This window comes from Oncorhynchus kisutch, unplaced genomic scaffold (assembly GCF_002021735.2).
Source record: "Oncorhynchus kisutch isolate 150728-3 unplaced genomic scaffold, Okis_V2 scaffold660, whole genome shotgun sequence".
Lineage (NCBI taxonomy): Eukaryota > Metazoa > Chordata > Actinopteri > Salmoniformes > Salmonidae > Oncorhynchus > Oncorhynchus kisutch.
In genome coordinates, this window is record NW_022262605.1 from 128,065 (window position 1) to 144,340 (window position 16,276).

At 43.1% G+C, this 16,276-nt stretch overlaps 2 protein-coding genes across 2 annotated transcripts in view; one reads left to right on the plus strand and one right to left on the minus strand.

Moving 5' to 3' along the window:
• LOC109886551 (protein FAM83G) overlaps positions 1 to 16,261 on the plus strand; it is a 37,657-nt gene extending 21,396 nt beyond the window's left edge. Inside the window, exon 6 of the mRNA XM_031815867.1 lies at positions 13,902 to 16,261. Within this exon, the coding sequence (XP_031671727.1) occupies positions 13,902 to 14,267 (366 nt within the window). The 3' untranslated portion in view covers positions 14,268 to 16,261. The remainder of the gene's footprint in view (positions 1 to 13,901) is intronic.
• LOC116361442 (sodium/glucose cotransporter 5-like) overlaps positions 1 to 16,276 on the minus strand; it is an 82,003-nt gene that overhangs the window by 51,795 nt on the left and 13,932 nt on the right. Inside the window, 1 exon segment of the mRNA XM_031815868.1 lies at positions 8,679 to 8,814. Within this exon segment, the coding sequence (XP_031671728.1) occupies positions 8,679 to 8,814 (136 nt within the window).

Consider the following 16,276-nt stretch of genomic DNA (forward strand, 5'->3'; position numbering starts at 1 on the left):
TGAAGAGTTGATATGTCTGGTTAGTGAAGAGTTGATATGTCTGGTTAATGAAGAGTTGATATGTCTGGTTAGTGAAGAGTTGATATGTCTGGTTAATGAAGAGTTGATATGTCTGGTTAATGAAGAGTTGATATGTCTGGTTAGTGAAGAGTTGATATGTCTGGTTAATGAAGAGTTGATATGTCTGGTTAGTGAAGAGTTGATATGTCTGGTTAATGAAGAGTTGATATGTCTGGTTAATGAAGAGTTGATATGTCTGGTTAATGAAGAGTTGATATGTCTGGTTAGTGGAGAGCTGATATGTCTGGTTAATGAAGCTATTCACACATTTTGTATGGTTGCATAGAAATGGTATATTATTGGTCCACGGGACCCGTCATTATTTTTCTCGGGAAACAGGAAGGAGCTTGGTGGGGAAGTCCCGGGATACAGGCCACCGGTATTAAACCCTAACACACACACTCTCACATCTGCAGTTCAGTTTCAGCATGAGGTGTTACTAATTACTTTAATGAGCAGCGGAGAGAGAGGGAGGAAGAGGAGAGAGAGGGAGGAAGAGCGAGCACAATAGCTGTGTGTGAAAGGGAGAGAGGGAGGAAGAGAGCCCAGCTAGCATCTAATGTGTATTAGGAATGTTCTCCAACTGATTTGACATGGGGAATAGTTCAGAGAACACTAAAAAACAACGTTCTACTGTGGGAATTTCAGTACTTCAGCATGTTTTCTGCAGGTTTTCTCATGGTTCTATTTAGTCATGTTCCCAGAACAATTAAGAAACCTTAACGTTCAGAAAATGTTCTAAGAAAGTTATTTCAAGACATCTACATTCCGTTCTCAGCATTAACAAAACTCTCTCTATCCTCTAGTTCAGTGTGTTCAGGTGTGTTGCCAAGCCCACTAATTGGCCACACCTGATGTTCATAGTGCTCGTTAACTTTGAAATGTGGTCTGTTTGAATAGACCAAAATGAACAGCTTTGTATGCATAAACATCCTGGTGGCCCAGTGGACTAATTCCAGGGATAGAGAACACAAGCTGATAGGTTCGAATCTCGCTGACTCCGTGTCACAATTAAAAAATAAACCAAACTGTTTTGTTGATTAAAGCAAATCAATGTACGACTTTTTCTGTGCTTGGAGCTGAAAGCAGTTAACCCAAAATAAGCAGTGTTACTAAAAGTCTTAGTGAAACATTTACTTGAAAGTTAAGGAAATTATTCAAAAACCTCCCAAAAAAATTTTTTATTTTTTTTATTTCACCTTTATTTAACCAGGTAGGCTAGTTGAGAACAAGTTCTCATTTGCAACTGCGACCTGGCCAAGATAAAGCATAGCAGTGTGAGCATACAACAAAGAGTTACACATGGAGTAAACAATTAACAAGTCAATAACACAGTAGAAAACGAAGGGGGGGTCTATATACAATGTGTGCAAAAGGCATGAGGAGGTAGGCAAATAATTACAATTTTGCAGATTAACGCTGGAGTGATAAAAGATCAGATGGTCATGTACAGGTAGAGATATTGGTGTGCAGAAGAGCAGAAAAGTAAATAAATAAAAACAGTACGGGGATGAGGTAGGTGAAAAGGGTGGGCTATTTACCAATAGACTATGTACAGCTGCAGCGATCGGTTAGCTGCTCAGATAGCTGATGTTTGAAGTTGGTGAGGGAGATAAGTCTCCAACTTCAGCGATTTTTGCAATTCGTTCCAGTCACAGGCAGCAGAGTACTGGAACGAAAGGCGGCCAAATGAGGTGTTGGCTTTAGGGATGATCAGTGAGATACACCTGCTGGAGCGCGTGCTACGGATGGGTGTTGCCATCGTGACCAGTGAGCTGAGATAAGGCGGAGCTTTACCTAGCATAGACTTGTAGATGACCTGGAGCCAGTGGGTCTGGCGACGAATATGTAGCGAGGGCCAGCCGACTAGAGCATACAAGTCGCAGTGGTGGGTAGTATAAGGTGCTTTAGTGACAAAACGGATGGCACTGTGATAGACTGCATCCAGTTTGCTGAGTAGAGTGTTGGAAGCCATTTTGTAGATGACATCGCCGAAGTCGAGGATCGGTAGGATAGTCAGTTTTACTAGGGTAAGCTTGGCGGCTTGAGTGAAGGAGGCTTTGTTGCGGAATAGAAAGCCGACTCTTGATTTGATTTTCGATTGGAGATGTTTGATATGAGTCTGGAAGGAGAGTTTGCAGTCTAGCCAGACACCTAGGTACTTATAGACGTCCACATATTCTAGGTCGGAACCATCCAGGGTGGTGATGCTAGTCGGGCATGCAGGTGCAGGCAGCGACCGGTTGAAAAGCATGCATTTGGTTTTACTAGCGTTTAAGAGCAGTTGGAGGCCACGGAAGGAGTGTTGTATGGCATTGAAGCTTGTTTGGAGGTTAGATAGCACAGTGTCCAAAGACGGGCCGAAAGTATATAGAATGGTGTCGTCTGCGTAGAGGTGGATCAGGGAATCGCCCGCAGCAAGAGCAACATCATTGATATACACAGAGAAAAGAGTCGGCCCGAGAATTGAACCCTGTGGCACCCCCATAGAGACTGCCAGAGGACCGGACAGCATGCCCTCCGATTTGACACACTGAACTCTGTCTGCAAAGTAATTGGTGAACCAGGCAAAGTATTTGTTTTGATTGGCTGTTGCATATAGTTGGAATGAAATAACCTTTCATTCTTAACGTTAAGAAAACATTCAAAATGTTGTGAATGTTTTGCTTATTATTGAGTTATTTAGTGTCATAACATTCAAATATTTCTAAAATATTCCCAGTTTCAGGGAAACAGAGTAAAATGTTCAAAGAACCTCTCATGACTAATACCTAAGCAGATATGTGTTCAATCTGTGCTCAGTGTTAATGAAATCTTATTGAAACATTCACTGAATGTTTAAAGGAAGTTATTGAAAAACCTCCAAATAACCACGCTGTATCACAACCGGCCGTGATTGGCCCAGCGCCGTCCGGGTTTGGCCGTGATTGGCCCAGTGCCGTCCGGGTTTGGCCGGTGTAGGCCGTGATTGGCACTGCACCGTCCGGGTTTGGCTGGTGTAGGCTGTGATTGGCCCAGCGCCGTCCAGGTTTGGCCGGTGTAAGCCGTCATTGTAAATAAGAATTTGTTCTTTGCTGACTTGCCTAGTTAAATTCATTAATAGAGATACATGGTCTTCAAATACTGAGACAGAGGAGCACTGTTTTGCCTAGTTAAATTAAGAGATATACATACTGAGACAGAGGATCACTGTTTTGCCTGATGGAAGTTCTAGGATGGAGGTTCTAGGTCTACTGTATTTTACTAGTTGATGATGGAGGTTCTAGGTCTACTGTATTTTACTAGTTGATGATGGAGGTTCTAGGTCTACTGTATTTTACTAGTTGATGATGGAGGTTCTAGGTCTACTGTATTTTACTAGTTGATGATGGAAGTTCTGGGTCTACTGTATTTTACTAGTTGATGATGGAAGGTCTACTGTATTTTACTAGTTGATGATGGAAGGTCTACTGTATTTTACTAGTTGATGATGGAAGGTCTACTGTATTTTACTAGTTGATGATGGAAGGTCTACTGTATTTTACTAGTTGATGATGGAAGGTCTACTGTATTTTACTAGTTGATGGAAGTTCTAGGTCTACTGTATTTTACTAGTTGATGATGGAAGGTCTACTGTATTTTACTAGTTGATGATGGAAGGTCTACTGTATTTTACTAGTTGATGATGGAAGTTCTAGGTCTACTGTATTTTACTAGTTGATGATGGAAGGTCTACTGTATTTTACTAGTTGATGATGGAAGGTCTACTGTATTTTACTAGTTGATGATGGAAGGTCTACTGTATTTTACTAGTTGATGATGGAAGTTCTAGGTCTACTGTATTTTACTAGTTGATGATGGAAGGTCTACTGTATTTTACTAGTTGATGATGGAAGGTCTACTGTATTTTACTAGTTGATGATGGAAGTTCTAGGTCTACTGTATTTTACTAGTTGATGATGGAAGGTCTACTGTATTTTACTAGTTGATGATGGAGGTCTAGGTCTACTGTATTTTACTAGTTAATGATGGAAGTTCTAGGTCTACTGTATTTTACTAGTTGATGATGGAAGGTCTACTGTATTTTACTAGTTGATGATGGAAGGTCTACTGTATTTTACTAGTTGATGATGGAAGTTCTAGGTCTACTGTATTTTACTAGTTGATGATGGAAGTTCTAGGTCTACTGTATTTTACTAGTTGATGATGGAAGGTCTACTGTATTTTACTAGTTGATGATGGAAGGTCTACTGTATTTTACTAGTTGATGATGGAAGTTCTAGGTCTACTGTATTTTACTAGTTGATGATGGAAGGTCTACTGTATTTTACTAGTTGATGATGGAAGGTCTACTGTATTTTACTAGTTGATGATGGAAGGTCTACTGTATTTTACTAGTTGATGATGGAAGGTCTACTGTATTTTACTAGTTGATGATGGAAGGTCTACTGTATTTTACTAGTTGATGATGGAAGGTCTACTGTATTTTACTAGTTGATGATGGAAGGTCTACTGTATTTTACTAGTTGATGGAAGTTCTAGGTCTACTGTATTTTACTAGTTGATGATGGAAGGTCTACTGTATTTTACTAGTTGATGATGGAAGGTCTACTGTATTTTACTAGTTGATGATGGAAGTTCTAGGTCTACTGTATTTTACTAGTTGATGATGGAAGGTCTACTGTATTTTACTAGTTGATGATGGAAGGTCTACTGTATTTTACTAGTTGATGATGGAAGGTCTACTGTATTTTACTAGTTGATGATGGAAGTTCTAGGTCTACTGTATTTTACTAGTTGATGATGGAAGGTCTACTGTATTTTACTAGTTGATGATGGAAGGTCTACTGTATTTTACTAGTTGATGATGGAAGGTCTACTGTATTTTACTAGTTGATGATGGAAGGGCTACTGTATTTTACTAGTTGATGATGGAAGGTCTACTGTATTTTACTAGTTGATGATGGAGGTCTAGGTCTACTGTATTTTACTAGTTGATGATGGAAGTTCTAGGTCTACTGTATTTTACTAGTTGATGATGGAAGTTCTAGGTCTACTGTATTTTACTAGTTGATGATGGAAGGTCTACTGTATTTTACTAGTTGATGATGGAAGGTCTACTGTATTTTACTAGTTGATGATGGAAGTTCTAGGTCTACTGTATTTTACTAGTTGATGATGGAAGGTCTACTGTATTTTACTAGTTGATGATGGAGGTCTAGGTCTACTGTATTTTACTAGTTGATGATGGAAGTTCTAGGTCTACTGTATTTTACTAGTTGATGATGGAAGGTCTACTGTATTTTACTAGTTGATGATGGAAGGTCTACTGTATTTTACTAGTTGATGATGGAAGTTCTAGGTCTACTGTATTTTACTAGTTGATGATGGAAGTTCTAGGTCTACTGTATTTTACTAGTTGATGATGGAAGGTCTACTGTATTTTACTAGTTGATGATGGAAGGTCTACTGTATTTTACTAGTTGATGATGGAAGTTCTAGGTCTACTGTATTTTACTAGTTGATGATGGAAGGTCTACTGTATTTTACTAGTTGATGATGGAAGGTCTACTGTATTTTACTAGTTGATGATGGAGGTTCTAGGTCTACTGTATTTTACTAGTTGATGATGGAAGGTCTACTGTATTTTACTAGTTGATGATGGAGGTTCTAGGTCTACTGTATTTTACTAGTTGATGATGGAAGTTCTGGGTCTACTGTATTTTACTAGTTGATGATGGAAGTTCTAGGTCTACTGTATTTTACTAGTTGATGATGGAGGTTCTAGGTCTACTGTATTTTACTAGTTGATGATGGAAGGTCTACTGTATTTTACTAGTTGATGATGGAAGTTCTAGGTCTACTGTATTTTACTAGGTGATGATGGAAGGTCTACTGTATTTTACTAGTTGATGATGGAAGGTCTACTGTATTTTACTAGTTGATGATGGAAGGTCTACTGTATTTTACTAGTTGATGATGGAAGTTCTACTGTATTTTACTAGTTGATGATGGAGGTTCTAGGTCTACTGTATTTTACTAGTTGATGATGGAGGTTCTAGGTCTACTGTATTTTACTAGTTGATGGAAGTTCTAGGGCTACTGTATTTTACTAGTTGATGATGGAAGGTCTACTGTATTTTACTAGTTGATGATGGAAGGTCTACTGTATTTTACTAGTTGATGGAAGTTCTAGGTCTACTGTATTTTACTAGCTGATGATGGAGGTTCTAGGTCTACTGTATTTTACTAGTTGATGATGGAAGGTCTACTGTATTTTACTAGTTGATGATGGAAGGTCTACTGTATTTTACTAGTTGATGATGGAAGGTCTACTGTATTTTACTAGTTGATGATGGAAGGTCTACTGTATTTTACTAGTTGATGATGGAAGGTCTACTGTATTTTACTAGTTGATGATGGAGGTTCTAGGTCTACTGTATTTTACTAGTTGATGATGGAGGTTCTAGGTCTACTGTATTTTACTAGTTGATGATGGAAGGTCTACTGTATTTTACTAGTTGATGATGGAAGGTCTACTGTATTTTACTAGTTGATGGAAGTTCTAGGTCTACTGTATTTTACTAGTTGATGATGGAAGGGCTACTGTATTTTACTAGTTGATGATGGAAGGTCTACTGTATTTTACTAGTTGATGATGGAGGTTCTAGGTCTACTGTATTTTACTAGTTGATGATGGAAGGTCTACTGTATTTTACTAGTTGATGATGGAGGTTCTAGGTCTACTGTATTTTACTAGTTGATGATGGAGGTTCTAGGTCTACTGTATTTTACTAGTTGATGATGGAAGTTCTAGGTCTACTGTATTTTACTAGTTGATGATGGAAGTTCTAGGTCTACTGTATTTTACTAGTTGATGATGGAAGGTCTACTGTATTTTACTAGTTGATGATGGAAGGGCTACTGTATTTTACTAGTTGATGATGGAAGGTCTACTGTATTTTACTAGTTGATGATGGAAGTTCTAGGTCTACTGTATTTTACTAGTTGATGATGGAGGTTCTACTGTATTTTACTAGTTGATGATGGAAGGGCTACTGTATTTTACTAGTTGATGATGGAGGTTCTAGGTCTACTGTATTTTACTAGTTGATGATGGAAGGTCTACTGTATTTTACTAGTTGATGATGGAAGGTCTACTGTATTTTACTAGTTGATGATGGAGGTTCTAGGTCTACTGTATTTTACTAGTTGATGGAAGTTCTAGGTCTACTGTATTTTACTAGTTGATGATGGAGGTTCTAGGTCTACTGTATTTTACTAGTTGATGATGGAAGGTCTACTGTATTTTACTAGTTGATGATGGAAGGTCTACTGTATTTTACTAGTTGATGATGGAAGTTCTAGGTCTACTGTATTTTACTAGTTGATGATGGAGGTTCTAGGTCTACTGTATTTTACTAGTTGATGATGGAGGTTCTAGGTCTACTGTATTTACTAGTTGATGATGGAAGGTCTACTGTATTTTACTAGTTGATGATGGAAGGTCTACTGTATTTTACTAGTTGATGGAAGTTCTAGGTCTACTGTATTTTACTAGTTGATGATGGAGGTTCTAGGTCTACTGTATTTTACTAGTTGATGATGGAAGGTCTACTGTATTTTACTAGTTGATGATGGAAGGTCTACTGTATTTTACTAGTTGATGATGGAAGTTCTAGGTCTACTGTATTTTCCTTGTTGATGATGGAAGTTCTACTGTATTTTACTAGTTGATGATGGAGGTTCTAGGTCTACTGTATTTTACTAGTTGATGATGGAGGTTCTAGGTCTACTGTATTTTACTAGTTGATGATGGAGGTTCTAGGTCTACTGTATTTTACTAGTTGATGCCTGGGTACAGAGGGCTGGGTGTTACCTGGGTACAGAGGGCTGGGTGTTACCTGGTACAGAGGGCTGGGTGTTACCTGGGTACAGAGGGCTGGGTGTTACCTGGGTACAGAGGGCTGGGTGTTACCTGGGTACAGAGGGCTGGGTGTTACCTGGGTACAGAGGGCTGGGTGTTACCTGGGTACAGAGGGCTGGGTGTTACCTGGGTACAGAGGGCTGGGTGTTACCTGGGTACAGAGGGCTGGGTGTTACCTGGGTACAGAGGGCTGGGTGTTACCTGGGTACAGAGGGCTGGGTGTTACCTGGGTACAGAGGGCTGGGTGTTACCTGGGTACAGAGGGCTGGGTGTTACCTGGGTACAGAGGGCTGGGTGTTACCTGGGTACAGAGGGCTGGGTGTTACCTGGGTACAGAGGGCTGGGTGTTACCTGGGTACAGAGGGCTGGGTGTTACCTGGGTACAGAGGGCTGGGTGTTACCTGGGTACAGAGGGCTGGGTGTTACCTGGGTACAGAGGGCTGGGTGTTACCTGGGTACAGAGGGCTGGGTGTAACCTGGGTACAGAGGGCTGGGTGTAACCTGGGTACAGAGGGCTGGGTGTTACCTGGGTACAGAGGGCTGGGTGTTACCTGGGTACAGAGGGCTGGGTGTAACCTGGGTACAGAGGGCTGGGTGTTACCTGGGTGTTACCTGGGTACAGAGGGCTGGGTGTTACCTGGGTACAGAGGTCTGGGTGTAACCTGGGTACAGAGGGCTGGGTGTTACCTGGGTACAGAGGGCTGGGTGTTACCTGGGTACAGAGCTCTGCTGATCATGCCTGGAAGTATGATGAATATGAAGGGTAACATCTTGAGGTAGGACGCCAGGATAGAAGCTCCTTTGGCATGAGACAAGTTCTTAGCTGACAGGGACCTCTGCACGATGACCTAAACACACACACACAGACACACACACACACACACACACACACATACACACACGAATGTATGAGAAAATAAAGAGTGTCTTCATGACCAATAGAAACAGTCCTGTGTAATAACTGTCTGGACGTTAACTGAACGGTGACACGAGTCAGGCAGTATGGGTCAGGGTCAGGGCAGTGTGTTAGTGTGTAGATCTAACTGTAGTCAGGCAGTATGGGTCAGGGCAGTGTGTTAGTATGTAGATCTAACTGTAGTCAGGCAGTATGGATCAGGGTCAGGGCAGTGTGTTAGTATGCAGATCTAACTGTAGTCAGGCAGTATGGGTCAGGGCAGTGTGTTAGTATGTAGATCTAACTGTAGTCAGGCAGTATGGGTCAGGGCAGTGTGTTAGTATGTAGATCTAACTGTAGTCAGGCAGTATGGATCAGGGTCAGGGCAGTGTGTTAGTATGCAGATCTAACTGTAGTCAGGCAGTATGGGTCAGGGCAGTGTTTTAGTATGTAGATCTAACTGTAGTCAGGCAGTATGGGTCAGGGCAGTGTTTTAGTATGTAGATCTAACTGTAGTCAGGCAGTATGGGTCAGCGTCAGGGCAGTGTGTTAGTATGTAGATCTAACTGTAGTCAGGCAGTATGAGTCAGGGCAGTGTGTTAGTATGTAGATCTAACTGTAGTCAGGCAGTATGGATCAGGGTCAGGGCAGTGTGTTAGTATGCAGATCTAACTGTAGTCAGGCAGTATGGGTCAGGGCAGTGTGTTAGTATGTAGATCTAACTGTAGTCAGGCAGTATGGATCAGGGTCAGGGCAGTGTGTTAGTATGTAGATCTAACTGTAGTCAGGCAGTATGGGTCAGGGCAGTGTGTTAGTATGTAGATCTAACTGTAGTCAGGCAGTATGGATCAGGGTCAGGGCAGTGTGTTAGTATGTAGATCTAACTGTAGTCAGGCAGTATGGGTCAGGGCAGTGTGTTAGTATGTAGATCTAACTGTAGTCAGGCAGTATGGGTCAGGGCAGTGTGGTAGTATGTAGATCTAACTGTAGTCAGGCAGTATGGGTCAGGGCAGTGTGTTAGTATGTAGATCTAACTGTAGTCAGGCAGTATGGATCAGGGTCAGGGCAGTGTGTTAGTATGCAGATCTAACTGTAGTCAGGCAGTATGGGTCAGCGTCAGGGCAGTGTGTTAGTATGTAGATCTAACTGTAGTCAGGCAGTATGGGTCAGCGTCAGGGCAGTGTGTTAGTATGTAGATCTAACTGTAGTCAGGCAGTATGGATCAGGGTCAGGGCAGTGTGTTAGTATGTAGATCTAACTGTAGTCAGGCAGTATGGGTCAGGGCAGTGTGTTAGTATGTAGATCTAACTGTAGTCAGGCAGTATGGGTCAGGGCAGTGTGTTAGTATGTAGATCTAACTGTAGTCAGGCAGTATGGGTCAGAGTCAGGGCAGTGTGTTAGTATGTAGATCTAACTGTAGTCAGGCAGTATGGGTCAGGGCAGTGTGTTAGTATGTAGATCTAACTGTAGTCAGGCAGTATGGGTCAGAGTCAGGGCAGTGTGTTAGTATGTAGATCTAACTGTAGTCAGACAGTATGGGTCAGGGCAGTGTGTTAGTATGTAGATCTAACTGTAGTCAGGCAGTATGGGTCAGCATCAGGGCAGTGTGTTAGTATGTAGATCTAACTGTAGTCAGGCAGTATGGATCAGGGTCAGGGCAGTGTGTTAGTATGTAGATCTAACTGTAGTCAGGCAGTATGGGTCAGGGCAGTGTGTTAGTATGTAGATCTTACTGTAGTCAGGCAGTATGGGTCAGGGCAGTGTGTTAGTATGTAGATCTAACTGTAGTCAGGCAGTATGGGTCAGGGCAGTGTGTTAGTATGTAGATCTAAATGTAGTCAGGCAGTATGGGTCAGGGCAGTGTGTTAGTATGTAGATCTAACTGTAGTCAGGCAGTATGGGTCAGGGCAGTGTGGTAGTATGTAGATCTAACTGTAGTCAGGCAGTATGGGTCAGCGTCAGGGCAGTGTGTTAGTATGTAGATCTAACTGTAGTCAGGCAGTATGGGTCAGGGCAGTGTGTTAATATGTAGATCTAACTGTAGTCAGGCAGTATGGGTCAGGGCAGTGTGTTAGCATGTAGATCTAAATGTAGTCAGGCAGTATGGGTCAGGGCAGTGTGTTAGTATGTAGATCTAACTGTAGTCAGGCAGTATGGGTCAGGGCAGTGTGGTAGTATGTAGATCTAACTGTAGTCAGGCAGTATGGGTCAGCGTCAGGGCAGTGTGTTAGTATGTAGATCTAACTGTAGTCAGGCAGTATGGGTCAGGGCAGTGTGTTAATATGTAGATCTAACTGTAGTCAGGCAGTATGGGTCAGGGTCAGGGCAGTGTGTTAGTATGTAGATCTAACTGTAGTCAGGCAGTATGGATCAGGGTCAGGGCAGTGTGTTAGTATGTAGATCTAACTGTAGTCAGGCAGTATGGGTCAGGGCAGTGTGTTAGTATGTAGATCTAACTGTAGTCAGGCAGTATGGGTCAGGGCAGTGTGGTAGTATGTAGATCTAACTGTAGTCAGGCAGTATGGGTCAGGGCAGTGTGTTAGTATGTAGATCTAACTGTAGTCAGGCAGTATGGATCAGGGTCAGGGCAGTGTGTTAGTATGCAGATCTAACTGTAGTCAGGCAGTATGGGTCAGCGTCAGGGCAGTGTGTTAGTATGTAGATCTAACTGTAGTCAGGCAGTATGGGTCAGCGTCAGGGCAGTGTGTTAGTATGTAGATCTAACTGTAGTCAGGCAGTATGGATCAGGGTCAGGGCAGTGTGTTAGTATGTAGATCTAACTGTAGTCAGGCAGTATGGGTCAGGGCAGTGTGTTAGTATGTAGATCTAACTGTAGTCAGGCAGTATGGGTCAGGGCAGTGTGTTAGTATGTAGATCTAACTGTAGTCAGGCAGTATGGGTCAGAGTCAGGGCAGTGTGTTAGTATGTAGATCTAACTGTAGTCAGGCAGTATGGGTCAGGGCAGTGTGTTAGTATGTAGATCTAACTGTAGTCAGGCAGTATGGGTCAGAGTCAGGGCAGTGTGTTAGTATGTAGATCTAACTGTAGTCAGACAGTATGGGTCAGGGCAGTGTGTTAGTATGTAGATCTAACTGTAGTCAGGCAGTATGGGTCAGCATCAGGGCAGTGTGTTAGTATGTAGATCTAACTGTAGTCAGGCAGTATGGATCAGGGTCAGGGCAGTGTGTTAGTATGTAGATCTAACTGTAGTCAGGCAGTATGGGTCAGGGCAGTGTGTTAGTATGTAGATCTTACTGTAGTCAGGCAGTATGGGTCAGGGCAGTGTGTTAGTATGTAGATCTAACTGTAGTCAGGCAGTATGGGTCAGGGCAGTGTGTTAGTATGTAGATCTAAATGTAGTCAGGCAGTATGGGTCAGGGCAGTGTGTTAGTATGTAGATCTAACTGTAGTCAGGCAGTATGGGTCAGGGCAGTGTGGTAGTATGTAGATCTAACTGTAGTCAGGCAGTATGGGTCAGCGTCAGGGCAGTGTGTTAGTATGTAGATCTAACTGTAGTCAGGCAGTATGGGTCAGGGCAGTGTGTTAATATGTAGATCTAACTGTAGTCAGGCAGTATGGGTCAGGGCAGTGTGTTAGCATGTAGATCTAAATGTAGTCAGGCAGTATGGGTCAGGGCAGTGTGTTAGTATGTAGATCTAACTGTAGTCAGGCAGTATGGGTCAGGGCAGTGTGGTAGTATGTAGATCTAACTGTAGTCAGGCAGTATGGGTCAGCGTCAGGGCAGTGTGTTAGTATGTAGATCTAACTGTAGTCAGGCAGTATGGGTCAGGGCAGTGTGTTAATATGTAGATCTAACTGTAGTCAGGCAGTATGGGTCAGGGTCAGGGCAGTGTGTTAGTATGTAGATCTAACTGTAGTCAGGCAGTATGGGTCAGCGTCAGGGCAGTGTGTTAGTATGTAGATCTAACTGTAGTCAGGCAGTATGGGTCAGGGCAGTGTGTTAATATGTAGATCTAACTGTAGTCAGGCAGTATGGGTCAGGGTCAGGGCAGTGTGTTAGTATGTAGATCTAACTGTAGTCAGGCAGTATGGGTCAGGGTCAGGGCAGTGTGTTAGTATGTAGATCTAACTGTAGTTAGGCAGTATGGGTCAGGGCAGTGTGTTAGCATGTAGATCTAACTGTAGTCAGGCAGTATGGGTCAGGGCAGTGTGTTAGTATGTAGATCTAACTGTAGTCAGGCAGTATGGGTCAGGGCAGTGTGTTAGTATGTAGATCTAACTGTAGTCAGGCAGTATGGGTCAGGGCAGTGTGTTAGTATGTAGATCTAACTGTAGTCAGGCAGTATGGGTCAGGGCAGTGTGTTAGTATGTAGATCTAAATGTAGTCAGGCAGTGTGGGTCAGGGCAGTGTGTTAGTATGTAGATCTAACTGTAGTCAGGCAGTATGGGTCAGGGCAGTGTGTTAGTATGTAGATCTAACTGTAGTCAGGCAGTATGGGTCAGGGCAGTGTGTTAGTATGTAGATCTAACTGTAGTCAGGCAGTATGGGTCAGGGCTGTGTGTTAGTATGTAGATCTAACTGTAGTCAGGCAGTATGGGTCAGTGCAGTGTGTTAGTATGTAGATCTAACTGTAGTCAGGCAGTATGGGTCAGGGCAGTGTGTTAGCATGTAGATCTAACTGTAGTCAGGCAGTATGGGTCAGGGCAGTGTGTTAGTATGTAGATCTAACTGTAGTCAGGCAGTATGGGTCAGGGTCAGGGCAGTGTGTTAGTATGTAGATCTAACTGTAGTCAGGCAGTATGGGTCAGGGCAGTGTGTTAGCATGTAGATCTAACTGTAGTCAGGCAGTATGGGTCAGGGCAGTGTGTTAGTATGTAGATCTAACTGTAGTCAGGCAGTATGGGTCAGGGCAGTGTGTTAGTATGTAGATCTAACTGTAGTCAGACACTGTGAGTGTCTGTCTGTAACTCTCCCTCTCTCTCTGACTCAGTCTAACACTCCCTCTCTCTCTGACTCAGTCTACACTCCCTCTCTCTCTCGCTCTCAGTCTAACGCTCCCTCTCTCTCTGACTCTCTAGTTGTTTCAGAGCTCCAGGTCGCCAGGTCGTGATGGGCGCCAGAGGGGCAGGGCTAAAATCGTCATTGCCAAACCAGGAAGTGTCCACCGCTCGCCACTAGCATCGTGCCCTGCGATTGGAGGACATCGCTACTTGCAGGGCCAATCACTGCAGCCCTCCGATACTCGCTCCAGCCGGTCTCCACGACGACACAGCCCTGTCTACAAAGGGGCGGGACTTTCCCCTGGCCACGCCTCCCCACGCCGAGCATCCAATCCGGCAGGAGCTATGGGCGTGTCCTTCTCCAAACTGACCAATCAACTACTGAGGGGGCGGTATATAGCCTCACAGACGAAAGCGTCGCTTGACAACAAGGAGGTCGGCTAGGATTGACTAATGTATGGACCAATGGGACGGCTAGCAGGAAGTTAGACAGACAATGTAACTGAATGTTGTTGTTTTTTATGTTTGTCTGATTGGTTGCTCTGACTTGATCATGTGTCTGATTGGTTGCTCTGACTTGATCATGTGTCTGATTGGTTGCTCTGACCATATCATGTGTCTGATTGGTTGCTTTGACCAGATCATGTGTCTGATTGGATTGCTCTGACTTGATCATGTGTCTGATTGGATTGCTCTGACTAGATGATGTGTCTGATTGGTTGCTCTGACCAAATCATGTGTCTGATTGGTTGCTCTGACTAGATCATGTGTCTGATTGGTTGCTCTGACCAGATCATGTGTCTGATTGGTTGCTCTGACCAGATCATGTGTCTGATTGGTTGCTTTGACCAGATCATGTGTCTGATTGGTTGCTCTGACTAGATCATGTGTCTGATTGGTTGCTCTGACTAGATCATGTGTCTGATTGGTTGCTCTGACCAGATCATGTGTCTGATTGGTTGCTCTGACCAGATCATGTGTCTGATTGGTTGCTCTGACTAGATCATGTGTCTGATTGGTTGCTTTGACCAGATCATGTGTCTGATTGGTTGCTCTGACTAGATCATGTGTCTGATTGGTTGCTCTGACTAGATCATGTGTCTGATTGGTTGCTCTGACCAGATCATGTGTCTGATTGGTTGCTCTGACCAGATCATGTGTCTGATTGGTTGCTCTGACTAGATCATGTGTCTGATTGGTTGCTTTGACCAGATCATGTGTCTGATACAACGTGATATCTGCAGGACCAAGACAGATTCACTCTGATACAACGTGATATCTGCAGGACCAAGACAGATTCACTCTGATACAACGTGATAGCTGCAGGACCAAGACAGACTAACTCTGATACAACGTGATAGCTGCAGGACCAAGACAGATTCACTCTGATACAACGTGATAGCTGCAGGACCAAGACAGACTAACTCTGATACAACGTGATAGCTGCAGGACCAAGACAGACTCACTCTGATACAACGTGATAGCTGCAGGACCAAGACAGACTCACTCTGATACAACGTGATAGCTGCAGGACCAAGACAGATACAACGTGACTCTTTCTTTAACTAACCTTGTCTGGATGTCTGTCTACTGTCTGTCTACTGTCTGTCTACTGTCTGTCTACTGTCTCTACTGTCTATCTACTGTCTGTCTACTGTCTATCTACTGTCTATCTACTGTCTGTCTACTGTCTATCTACTGTCTGTCTACTGTCTATCTACTGTCTGTCTACTGTCTGTCTACTGTCTATCTACTGTCTGTCTACTGTCTGTCTACTGTCTATCTACTGCCTGTCTACTGTCTATCTACTGTCTATCTACTGTCTGTCTACTGTCTATCTACTGTCTGTCTACTGTCTGTCTACTGTCTGTCTACTGTCTGTCTACTGTCTGTCTACTGTCTGTCTACTGTCTATCTACTGTCTGTCTACTGTCTATCTACTGTCTATCTACTGTCTGTCTACTGTCTGTCTACTGTCTATCTACTGTCTGTCTACTGTCTGTCTACTGTCTGTCTACTGTCACGTTAATTGAATGTTTGCCAGAAAAATGTTTTAATGTTGTTGTTTTTTTAACATGGGCTTTTCCTGGCCAATGGGGCGATCTGGACGTAATCTGGCCAATGGGGTGATCTGGACGTAATCTGGCCAATGGGGCGATCTGGACGTAATCTGGACATTTGTTGAAACCTTAAGATTTAAGGATTTATTTGATTTTCCTCTGTTTGAGAGGGCTGTCCTCTCCAGGCCCCCGTAGTCTGACCAGCTAGGTTTACTTGGCTGGAGAGACTCTGAGTGGCCTAACGCTCACTCTGATTGGTTACTGGGACTATGGGGGCGTGAGTAACGTTTTGAAACGATGGCAGATTTTTGCCGATGTTGGACATGAACGTTGTTATAACGTTAGGAGAATGTTATCAATAAAGTGATCTTGACTGAACGTTGTTGGTTGGTT